This window comes from Sinocyclocheilus anshuiensis, unplaced genomic scaffold (assembly GCF_001515605.1).
Source record: "Sinocyclocheilus anshuiensis isolate Anshui unplaced genomic scaffold, SAMN03320099.WGS_v1.1 scaffold2322, whole genome shotgun sequence".
In the NCBI taxonomy this organism is placed as follows: Eukaryota; Metazoa; Chordata; class Actinopteri; order Cypriniformes; family Cyprinidae; genus Sinocyclocheilus; species Sinocyclocheilus anshuiensis.
Genome location: NW_015556110.1, coordinates 76,623 through 89,182, shown reverse-complemented (window position 1 = coordinate 89,182; position 12,560 = coordinate 76,623). Strand labels below are relative to the sequence as shown.

General features: G+C 35.9%; 1 protein-coding gene across 1 annotated transcript in view; it reads right to left on the bottom strand.

Annotated features, from left to right (window-relative positions):
* Nucleotides 1-6,007: 6,007 nt before the first annotated feature.
* Nucleotides 6,008-12,560, bottom strand: part of rnf217 (ring finger protein 217) — a 13,917-nt gene continuing 7,364 nt past the window's right edge. The window contains exons 2-6 of the mRNA XM_016470796.1: nt 10,670-10,900; nt 10,363-10,527; nt 8,528-8,729; nt 7,464-7,535; nt 6,008-6,397 (exon numbers count right to left, since the gene is read on the bottom strand). Coding sequence (XP_016326282.1) covers nt 6,318-6,397; nt 7,464-7,535; nt 8,528-8,729; nt 10,363-10,527; nt 10,670-10,900 — 750 coding nt within the window. The 3' untranslated portion in view covers nt 6,008-6,317. The remainder of the gene's footprint in view (nt 6,398-7,463; nt 7,536-8,527; nt 8,730-10,362; nt 10,528-10,669; nt 10,901-12,560) is intronic.

Genomic DNA, 12,560 nt, shown 5'->3' with positions numbered 1-12,560 from the left:
TCAGCTTGCAACACTCCAAATAGAAAGGAAAACTTGAAATCGCATCATATGACCCCTTTAATGTAAAACAATAATTCAACATAAAATATAAAAATGGTAGAGTAGAACAGAATAGAACATGCTCATTTTTTAAGTAGGCTACGGGATACGTGATTACGGGAGCTTTAAGACAATTATTAAACTTCATTAGTGTAATAAGGAAGGTTAAAACTGTAATGAGTCTACAACACGCCAAGCGTGGATATACAAACAGAATAGATGATCCCATACAATAATGGCACAGTTTAATTAAATGGGTGATTATAATTGGTCTGCTTCCAACCATGTGCATATGGGAAGTATAAGGCAGTTCTGTATCAGAATGTAATCAGGTTATTTGTCTCTTAGTGGCTTTTTATATGTATGCGTTGTGTATGGAGGACGAAACCTGCAAAAACAATAAATAAATAAATACACAAATAAATAAATAAATATGCAAATAAATAAATAAATGTCCGTACAAATACACAAATTCTTGTTTAAATACATATAGAAATAATTAAACATATGATTAAAGTAGGCCAATAAATAAAATAAATTAGTGGACAAATGGAAAATGTTTAAGGAAATGCTAAACTCATCCTATTTATTTTCCTTTGATCACTCATTTATTTCTGAATGTAGTTCTGCATTTATTTTTCCTCCGCACAACATGCTAATGAGAGGGTGTCAGCCATGGACTTGGTCAGGGTCATGTCATAGCTGGGGGCGCGTATAATTGACACCCTCTCATTAGCAGGTTGTGCAGAGGGAAAAATAAATGTGGAACTACATTCAGAAATAAATGAGTGATCAAAGGAAAATAGTTAGGATGAGTTTAGCATTTCCTTAAACATTTTCCATTTGCCCACCAATTTATATTATTTATTTGCCTTCTTTCATCACATATATAATTATTTATTTATGTATTTAAACAAGAATACGTGTATTTATGCACACATTTATTTATTTATTTGTGTATTTATTTATTGTTTTTGCAGGTTTCGTTCTCCATAGTTGTGAGCATACCGAGTTCATAAAATATTATTCTTTTTAAATTCTCCTTTTGGCCACCAGGTGTCAGACTTGTACAAAATGACCATATATATAAAAAAAAACATCTTCTGCAACTACTTAGCTGGTGTAAATAGAACTAACGAAAATAACGAGCTATGACTGATATGACGGAATGAGATTTTTATGGCATTTGCTTTTTAAACTTAACTATTTTTTTGCCATGTCCTCCCATGAGGTTTTGCATAAGGTATAGGCCTACTTTCATTTTCAATTATATGTGTTTATTTGAAAAAGTTCATAATGATATTAATTGTTGCATTTATTTGTTAATATTATATATTATTTTAACGAACATAGGCTAAATAAACAATAAAGCTTATCAAACTAAATCGTGTCTGATCAAAACAAAATACATTTAGTACATGAAAATCTTTACAACAACACAGTCATTTAAAAAAACTTTTAATTTTGGCGAATAAAAAGCATTGTGTTCAAATATGAATCCAGAAGTCGCAAGAAACAATAGTTCCCAAAAACATCATTACCACAACATGATATTTATTTGACAACCCATTTTCATTTGAGTTTGCTCATTGAAATATTCATATAGTTTATGGGCTTTTTATGACTCGTAAACATAAATACAACTCATCAAAAACTACTGATAAACGAGGAAGCGTCAATAAGTCAATAATATTTGCAGTACCATGTTTTAAGAGTAAGAACTACAACATACAATTGTGAGTCACGCGTTTATTGTATTAAACTGACAGAGATTGATATTTGTTGTCATTCTTCATTGGCCTGCACTGCTATTAGAGCCTGTTACAGTGGTGGAGCTGGTGTCAACAGGATGTCAGTCAGTCAGCTGACCTCAGGAAGCAGCTCTTCGGCCAGCAAACCCTAACAAAGTGCTTAGACAGGCAGGAAATTGATCTGACTGGAATGTGCATTATCAGAGACTACCAGCAGGGAGGGACATAGAAGGAAATCAGAGGAAACCGTGAGTCATGTGACAGGTTGAAATCTCTGCTTGCTGATGTTGTTTGACCACCCTCTGTGTCCAGATGGTGATCTTCACTTATGGATAAAATTATATTCTAATGGAAAATGCTCAAAATTGCACATCAGTGTCACTATGCAGATAAGGATGTAGGCAATCCTTGACTTAAAGGGATAGCTCACCTAAAAAAAATTATCTTACCTCATGTCACTCCAAACCTGTATGACCTTTTTTATTTGAAATTGAACATAAACAATATTGGAACCCATTGACATCAATTAGGCCTATATAGACAAAAAACACTAAGACATTTTTCCAAAACATCTTCTGTTTTCCACAGCCATACAGGTTTGGAATGACATGAGGAATTCAGCATAATGACACTATATCAAAATGTGCTTTCATGTGTTTCATTGTAAAAGCTAGTAGCCTGCCACTTGGTTGACGTTTCTAAACTTAGCTAGTGACAGCTGGTAGTTCAGCTGAGCTGACAGCTGCACCCAGACCACATAATGAGAGGGACAACAGCTCTGTAGATTAGAAAAAGAAGACAATAGTTATTTTACTCCAACGTGTGGTCAGACTTGCATATTTTATCTCGCTGCACATGCAAATCACAGCAGTAAGCTTTCATTCAGCAGTGACCACTGTCACCACACACTTCCTTGATGTAGATGTAGGTCACACAGTCACCTATTGTATAGCTACAGTACGAATTTGTTACGTGATAAACGTGTAAACTTGTTTTTCTGGCTTTACTGTATTAGCTAAAATAAACATGTTTAGAATTAATCACTGTAGCATGGTAAGATGAACTTTTTAACATTTGCGGTTAGATTTTTAAATGTTTTTGAAAGAAGTCTCTTGTGCTCAGCAAGGCTGCATTTATTTCACTAAAATACAGTAAAAACACTAATATTGTGAAATATTATTACTATTTGAAATAACTGTTTCCTATTTTAATATATTTTAGAATTTAATGTATTGCTGGCAAAGCTGCATTTTCAGCACATTACTCTAGTTTTCAGTGTCACATGATCCTTCAGAAATCATTCTTGATATGCTGATATGGTGCTCAAGAAACATTATTGTTATTAATGTTGAAAACAGTCAATATGTTTGTGGAAACCATGACCCATTTAGGATTCTCTGATCAATAAAAAGTTCAAAAGAACAGCATTTATTTGACGGAGAAAACTTTTGTGACATTATGTCTTTAAAACTGTCACTTTTGATCAATTTAATGTGTCCTTGCTGAATAAAAGTATTCATTTCTTTCAAAAAATAAAAATTAAAACTAAACTACTGACCCTAAACAGCAGTGAATCTATAGCACAAATTGTGAGCATGGAATACATGGCAAAATAATATAGTCCCCCCACCCAGATCACTAACCCTGAGTATGAGCAATTATAATAGTGATACTGTTCTTAGCAAACACCACTAATTAAAAGCCAAGTGAGACCAAATGTTGGCAGCTCCTTTTAATTCTTAATTAAATATGATAAAGACATATATTTGCTGTCTGCAGGCCTGAATCGACTCTTTAAATCTGAAAATAAAGTGCAGCAGCAAATGTAACAATAAAAAAAAAACACTGTGCATTTTTTTAAAAAGAAAACACAAATGTAACAGGTGTTGTGGAATAGATTCAGACACATACTACAGTATATTTAGGGAATAAAATATTACGGTCTTTGAAAAACAATCACAGCAGATGTGCTCTCAAAATATACAAAATAAACTCATTCATAGAGTTCCTTTGAGTAAAGTTCAATCCCATTGGTAAAAGGCACCGTCTCTGGAGAAAAATAAAAAAAATAAAAACAATGCCACCACATTGGCAGTCAAAGCTTTCGGTTTATAATGTTAGCATGTCGAAAACAGCCCAAGCTAACATTCTGACTGATTTCTGTTGCGTCTTCCTCAATATACGTACAGATAATTCAGTTATCTGCACTGGAGTGATAAAGCAGTGTAGCAGATGTGACTAAATTCTCCCTGAGAATAACAGTGGCATTCAATACCGGACTGAGTGCATCTTCATAATTGATTGTCTCCAAAATCCCATGGATAACAGCTTTGAAATGAAACCTGGCAACCACTTATAATCAGAGAGTTGAATTAGGTAGCATTGCATTGATGATTTTGTATAGAGCATTTCCCAAATGAGTATCTCTAAGCCTTAATACTCATATTCCTGATACTCCTGCCAGACCACGTTTCTATGGTTACAACCTTTCCTGCAACGCTTTTTCCTGTGCTTTCTTTCTGGCTTTCCTCCAGACCAGCCTTTGTTTGAGTATTAAATGACAAGCTCAAATCAAAACATGGGACAGACGTTGGACTTGAAGCTTTAGGGGTTGCCTTTTGTTTCAATTTCATTGCATGTACCATAATATACTATGTCTAATGGTCAAGGTTATATACTTGTTGACATGCTACAGTATTCGGTTTTTGTAACAGCATGAGATTGAAATAAACCCAACATGTGGCAATGGATTACAGTGGATATGAATCTATAACACTGTGCAATATACAGCAAAGGGACGCCTATTTGGGCTGATAGTCTTGAGCAGTGTACCGCTCAGTGGCTACATCTCGGTGTGCAAAGCTCAAACAAAGTTTCCATATTATGGACTTTCAATTTGAATGAACATATCTAAGAATAATATACACTCGATTAGAAAATGGTTATGCGTCCAGCAGTTTGTTCAAGGTGTAAGGCATGCACTATGCTTCAGTGTGGGTTATGAAAGTCAACCACACTGCAAATCTGGGATTCAAAATCAACATTATGAATATTCTCAACAATTCTTCATTTCTAGGTCACATAGTTCTGATATTAATCATGTGAACTCCAACAGATGGTGAGATGTTCTTTGGATCTTTCTCAAATCATGCTGGATAACATGATCAGGTTTCATTCAAACAGTTTTCCCCCAGATATCACATGCACAGATGAATCGCTCACAATAAGATATTGAATATAAATAAAGTAAATAGGGTGAATTTGGATTTCATGTTGACTTGAAAACAATCCAGGACTGCTAAAATAGACTATTATAATATGGCTAAATTCAAGTTTTCAGTTCATTTCAATTGTTTTCACTGTTAATTGTGACGTTGATAATATAGTTTGTAATAATAAAAACATTTTAGATTTTTCATTTTTAAAATGATGTATGTATATACTGTATATGTTATGCTAATAATAAAATTTGTAATAAAAAAGAACATATATATATATATACATACATACATACATGTTATTACTTATATTAACATAAAAAACTAAAAATTTAGTTTTTTAAATGCTTTTATCATTACAAATTAAATTATAAGAGAACTAATTTAAATTTAAATATTAAATTGGAGAATTTCAATTCATGTAAATTTTTCATTTCATTTCATTTTATTGTACTCTAATTGTTATGCTGATAATATAATTTGTATTAATAAAAACATTTCAGATTTTCACAAGTTATATTAACTTAACAATGGCAGTGAACTAATTTAAATATTAAATTAGAGAGATTAAAAATTGCATTTTCAAAAGTGGTCTCGGAGTGGTCTTGTTGACCCCACAGTGTATTTTGAGTTTGGTTTACTGCTTTAGATTTGTGCAAACACAGAACTTGAACACTTTTGCATGACACAGTACTGATTTGCATGACCTAGATGACCTACATGTCTTGGCGTTGAGCTGCGGGTCCCCTGTAATTCTGGGCCCTTTGTTTTCCACAGTGCAGTAGACAGAAACGTGTTTTGTTGATCATGCAAATTCCTGCGGATGTTGGCACAGCATGAAGGCCAGGGAGGAATAGAGAGGGGATCAAGAGGGACAGACATTAATTAATCAACTCTCAGTCTCCATCATCAAGCACTAAACGCTTACAGATTATAACATCTGATGCACGTCATAAATATATTGAAGGACAAAATCATTCATGCTGTGTGGCTGCACTGCATAACACATCATGCAGGAAATTATTACCAGTCTATAGTTCCATTCCTAAAAATGAACTGAATTCAAATCTGTTTGGGGGGTTATAAATAAAACATTCCAAAAACAGAATCTCCTCAATTAGACTTTGATCACGATGCCAAAAACGCCATGTTGAGGAAAGGGTCACTGTGCAATTGAGGATATTCACGAGATGCAGCGAACAGGAAAACTGCTCGTCGTGATTGTTGTATGTGTTCGGTCACTTGGCACCCAGGGCTATTTTTAGGGTGCTTGTGTGTCCAGGTCCTGAGCAGGATGACCCAAGCTGAATCAGCACAGCCAGCAGCCAGACCCCTGTGAGCGCTTCCTCCTCCTCTTACAGATGTAGTAGATAGGCAAAGCAAACAAGCCTGCAGAGAGATCAGTCACAACACAGGACAGCTCGGTCACACGAAACAAGGTTGAAAACAAGAAACTCATCTATCCAATAATGTGTTTTACAGAACAATTAACCAAATTCAAATATATATATATATATATATATATATAGGTTCAGTGTACCGAATTAATACAGTTTTTTTTATCCACTGCATGTTTAGAACTTCCGTGGAAGCTGAGCTATTGATATTTAGAAATTATTTTTGTATAGTATATTGATATATTTGGGAACACAATAATTCTAACTAAAATATGTGTTTTGCTAAAATATTTTGCATCCAGAAGTGGAGAACAAATCTCTTCTGTCGTTTACAACAGAACCATAAACTGCAGTATGAAGAGTGTGTTGCAGCAGTAATAACAGACTTTTGTTTTTATTAAAGACAAAGGTAGTTTGTTCAGAAAACCAGTCTAAAAAACAACAACAAAAAAAAGTTTTATTATTATTTTTTACATTTTTTTTAATTATTTTCTTTTTCTTTTCCTTTTTTTCATTAATTCTTCAATTGTATTTTCATGATTATAAAGATTTTAGTTTTTACTTTCAGGACTATGAAGGGTTTTTTCCTCAAATTCCTAATTCCTAAATGTGTGAGTTTGTTTTTCAAATACTTTTTTAAAATGTAATTTCATTAGACTTGTTAATGTTCTTATTAGAGATTATAATACATAAATTAATGACAATAAAACAAATATTGCCAAGATGCATATCAAGAATTACTTTTTATAATTTAAAAATATACATTTCTTGGACTAGACAGTTGAATGATACCCAATATGCTCAATATGCATATTGCCTTTCCACATTTTTGAATTTGGAAATAAAACCATTGTATTTCATGTCACAACCACATTTATATTTTCACTATAGAACTGAAAAAAGGGCTTTATTGTCATGAAAATGTTACAATTATTTTACAAAATTGCTATAAAAAGCAAATTACATCAACGGTTTTCTTTTGAATTTGGAATAAAATACAACTCAGACATGTTCCTGACAGGCTTTGTGAGATTCAGGAAGTGTAACACAATCCTTACCTATGACCAAAGCCAGAGCTCCAACAACCACCACGAGGACAATGACCACTGGAGCCACCAGCACTTTACTCACTGTGAAACGAGCAACAGAAAAGCATTCAGGCTCACAAAGACAAACACATTTAGAATACTTATCTACTGCTGGACTAAAAAGAAATGGATGGAGTGCATTTGTCTTTCTCAGCAAGTCAGTTGGTTAAAGTGAACCCTGTGACCTGTAGACCAAACATTTGTGTCTGTGATGTATGAATGGTTGGGTATTATACTACAGTTCGTTGCACTAGCCTGAGGACACCACACAAACACCGGCTCACGTAAATTATACAGATATGCAAACTAAAAGCAGATCATAGAGTCTGTCATATCTCTGTGCTATTACTAACTGGCGTTATCAGGGAGTTAACTAAACTAGCATGGTCTGAAACTCTATTAGGTGCTCTAGTTGTGTCAGAACCATTTATTTTTGTGATATAACCTAGAAGTGAACTTGTATTTCATCTGCGTAAAAATAAGTGCAAGGGTTGTACAGCTGTATACAAATACAAAAATATACATATTTAACTTTACAGTTATATACACAAATGCATATATACACACACACACAACAGTATGTCTGTAAACTGATGTTTATTGGTGAGCTTGCAATCTAAATGAATTAATCAAGATAATAAAGAGATGATACATAAATAATGCAACTTTTTTGGTCATGTTTGACTCAAAATGATCATTAAACTTTTTTCTTTTAAGGCAAAATAAAATTGTCAGTTAGTAAAGTTTTGTGAGACTTAAATCTGTCTTAACTGCTAGCTAGTTGTATCTAAAAAATGTACAGTTAAAGAATTATCATTTCCAAATGTGATTGAGTCCAGTAGGAAACACTGATATATATACAGTAAAATACTTGTATATTGGAAACAAGCTGGTATGCAGAGCACCTAAAAGCACATTATGATAACAAATGGACAAGAAATCTCAAGATAACCCAATGTTATTTTTCCAAAGTAACCCCTAGTACTCCAAAAGAACTTAAATAAATCAAGTTGTGCTCTCTGCTGCAAACTCACTACAAACAGAGCCTCGGACCAGCCGGCGCAGATGGGGTTTCTCAGGCAGGTAGCGGTACTTGCATCCAAACACGCTCAGATTGGAGGTGTGATCCCCAAAGAAGCGCAGATGCCTGTACTTCTCCCCGCAACGATAACAGAAGTTAGTGTTGCACTGCGTGCAGGTCATGTGATCACAGCCCTCTGTTCTCTGAATGTGGATCTGTTGGTATGGAGAAGAAATCATCTGGCAAAGAGTAATCAATTCACAATGATGCACCATTTATTTTTTCACTTTCTAGTCAGACGTGTGAGCTAGTGGGGCAAATTTTCTTGAATCTGGGCCAGCGACTGACATGTTCAATTAGTGAAAGCCTAGAGCTCACAAAATGACCATTTACAATGATTACACTGCAATTATTCCATCAAATAATGCACTTCTCAGTATTATCAGTTGAGAAACTCGTTCACAAAGAGGAGGTTCTTAACTGAAAGATGTTTGGTAAGCCCTTAGGTATCTGGCTCAGGTATGTGCACTATGCCAAACACTCATGTTCTAATGTATCCTCCAAAGCACCATGAATGCACATGTCTGGATGAAAAACAGCAACGCCTTGTAGAACTTGTTGATCTCTTGCAGTTGTGTCAGTGGAAAGAGGAACTTTAATTCAGGATCACTTTGCCCAGACCCCAGTCTTATGACGTCTTATGACTGGAATGCCATGTTTCCCAAAACCGTAATTAAAGTTAGACAGGAGGAAAGGAAAAGAAAAACACACAATAAACACAATCCTTCTTCACTATCTCAGATGAGAACATTCAGTTTTTACAATGACTGACTCTGTATGTAACTCCTATTAATTTTATATGGGGCATATTTTACACTGCATTTTATTTCCCCCCTGAAGGCTAGTAAAGATTTGTGCACTTAAAACTGTGACAGAAGAGTTTTTCACCTCTCTCTGACTAAAATTAAATTAAAATTAAGAAGGCTTGTTTTTGCTACCGTACCTTTAAGACTTCAGTCAGACTTCAAAATAAGGTTCTATTGATATTAGGTAAAGCAATAGCTAACATAAAAAGTTGTATTCAAGCTGTATAAATAAACATTAGTTAATGTATTAAATGAACACGAATTGATTCAAGATATTATATTATATATAACTCATGTTAACAAATTGATCTTTACTGTAAAAATCACCAAGACTATATGCAAATGACCTGCATTACCAATCAAACATCTGGGGTCAGTAAGAATTATTTATTTTTAAGGAAATTATTACTTTAATTCAGCAAGGATGCATTAAAAAAAAATGACAGTAAGGACATTTATAACGTTACAAAAGATTTCAATTTCAGAGAAGAGATTGCTGAATTAGTGAAGAGAAGAAATTGCTGAAAAAAGTTATTTTTTTTGTTTTTGTGCACAAAAAGTAATCTCGTAGCTTTATAAAATTACGGTTGAACCAATGATGTCACATGGACTATTTTAACGATGTCCCACTCCTTACTACGTTTCTGGCCTTTGAATGTGGTAGCTCTGTTGCTATATATGCAGGATCATAAAAATCTCAGATTTCATCAACAATATCTTAATTTGTGTTCCGAAGATGAACAAAGGTTTTACGGGATTGGAACAACATGAGGTTGAGCAATTAATGACAGAATTATAATTTTTGGGTGAACTAACCCTTTAATATACTCACTCATGGTTATGATGTCAATGCCATACCAAATGTGTTATTATGAACATTGGATTACAGTACATAAAGTAATAACTTTTCCATGTCAAAAAATGAATGAAAATCTAGTTTTCAGTATACGTACAGTGCATTTTTGTAGAGCACGTTCATTACCTTGCAGCGTGGACACTTCTGAGCGTTCCTCTGGCCGTGTTCGATGACACTGGCCCAGTGACGCAACAGCTTGTCTCCTTTCTTGTAGTCTCGACACTTCAGGCCTTCGTGCCAGGGCGCGTGGCATTTAAAACACCAGACAATCTGGCACTTTGTGCACTGAATCTGTGAGGAATATTTGAAGAGACAGACACGCAGTTTGCTTACTCATGAAAGCCTTTTGGCAAACAAAGTCATTCTGATTCAGAGTTTAGACACATAATTCCACATTGTAACTACAGAATGGGCAACAAGCGAAAAACCAGACCTTATACTTATGTTCACTCTTGGTGGACGTCTGTTGGCTATGAACCTTCAGGGAGGTAAACAGGCTGCACTGGGGACACGGTTTTGTGCTGGAGTCCAGTCTGCTCAGCTCTAAGAGGTACTTGTATTTTGCCAGCTCTTCACTGGACAGGTGCAAAATCACCAAACTTTCCTCCAAGAAACCACTGCACTCTGTGATGGGACACACCAAGTGTGCCCGACCCACGTGAACCTTAAAAAAAAACATGCAATCAGGCAAATACGTTAAAGACCGCAGCATTAATGCAGTGGTAAACCTTTGCATGACTCTAAGTGCAGTTAAATATGTAATCCACCCTGTTTGAAAACTGTGACGTGTGGAGTGCGATTTAGTGTTCTTGGAAATCATGGGTTTTAATCAGTGATTACAAGCGAGGACAGAAGCAAGCAGGAAGTGCAAACGATCTGTGTACTCAAGCAACTCAAATAGACACTGTACAATCAGCATTGTACCTGAGGTACTTCCAAGTCAACAAGCAACTATCAAACAATCACTGAAGTACGGTAATACGTGATTGAAGAGGGCTCGGCGAGTAGGAACGAACCGTAGGGGCTAGTTTGCACAGGTTGAATGCGGTATGATTTGTTGATAAATGGATCCGTGTTGAATGACCTTTCCCAGTCTCCTAGAGGGAGTTAAGGGATCTCATGGATCAGTGAGATCCATTTCATTCTCATTGTTCACATAACAGGGCTTTGGTGTAGCCCTACAGCTGCGGGACTATGACTATCGGCACCTCCCCTGTGAGAGGATTGCTGTGCGTCCTGCCTCTGGTTCCCCACCCATCTTCCTCCGCTCCCCCCCTCTGGGACAACAGGATTACTGAGCGTTTCCATTGCGAGAAATAATCTACTCTCCACCCTCCTATTTTTATGCTCAAGCAACAGCATTTAAGGGACATTATCTGAGGTGACAAAAAAAAGGGACTGGTCAAGAGACTTCTGTAAAATCAGGCAAGTCTTGGGTAGTTACGATTCAGCTGGAATAAAAATCTGCCATGACATCTGGAAGCAATACATTCTGGACCAAAATAGACCAGACTGGATTCTGTCTGTCACTGCATGATGTGAGCACCAGGAAAGGGTGATAACAATTAGCAGCCAGTTATTACCACTATCACAGCGTCCATCCCTAAAATATGGAAATGGCTTGATAACAATAACCCCATTCTGAGTTAGGGTTGATAAGAGTGTCACAGAACAAGAGTTACTTTTAGAGGTACAATACAGCACATGACTAGCCATTTAGTCAAAGATTCTTTTTAAAAATATTTTTTAGGGGTGTTGCCATCGCTTAGCCTACTATAGTTGGGCTAAATCAGGGCTCCTCAAATCTGGCTCGCGATATCCACTTTCCTGTTTAGCTCCAACCCTGATTAAACTCACCAACCTGTGATTTTCTAATGATCCTGAAGACATTGATTAGCAAGCTCAGGTGTGTTTGATTAGGGTTAGAGCTAATCTCTGCAGGAAAGTGGATCTCGCGAGCCAGGTTTGAGGATCCCTGGGCAAAATGGATACATTAACACACAAGAAGAATCACTTTGAGATTTTTTTTTTTAAAGAATGTCAAAATCATCTGCGCCGACAGCCTCGAGGGCAGCGCGTCAACATACAGCGCCGTTGTGCTTTGGGTGTCCCGAGTTCAAGTCCCCGCTCGCGGACCTTTCCAGATCCCGCCCCCTTCTCTCTCTCCCACTTCACTTCCTGTCCTCTCTACCCTGTCCTATCAAATCAAAAAGGCAAAATGCCCCCCAAAAAGTCAAAATCACCTCAATGAGAACAATAGAATAAGTAAAATAAGGTACATCCCAGTTGGCATACTTGTGCAATATTCGTGTTCATTTTGCAGT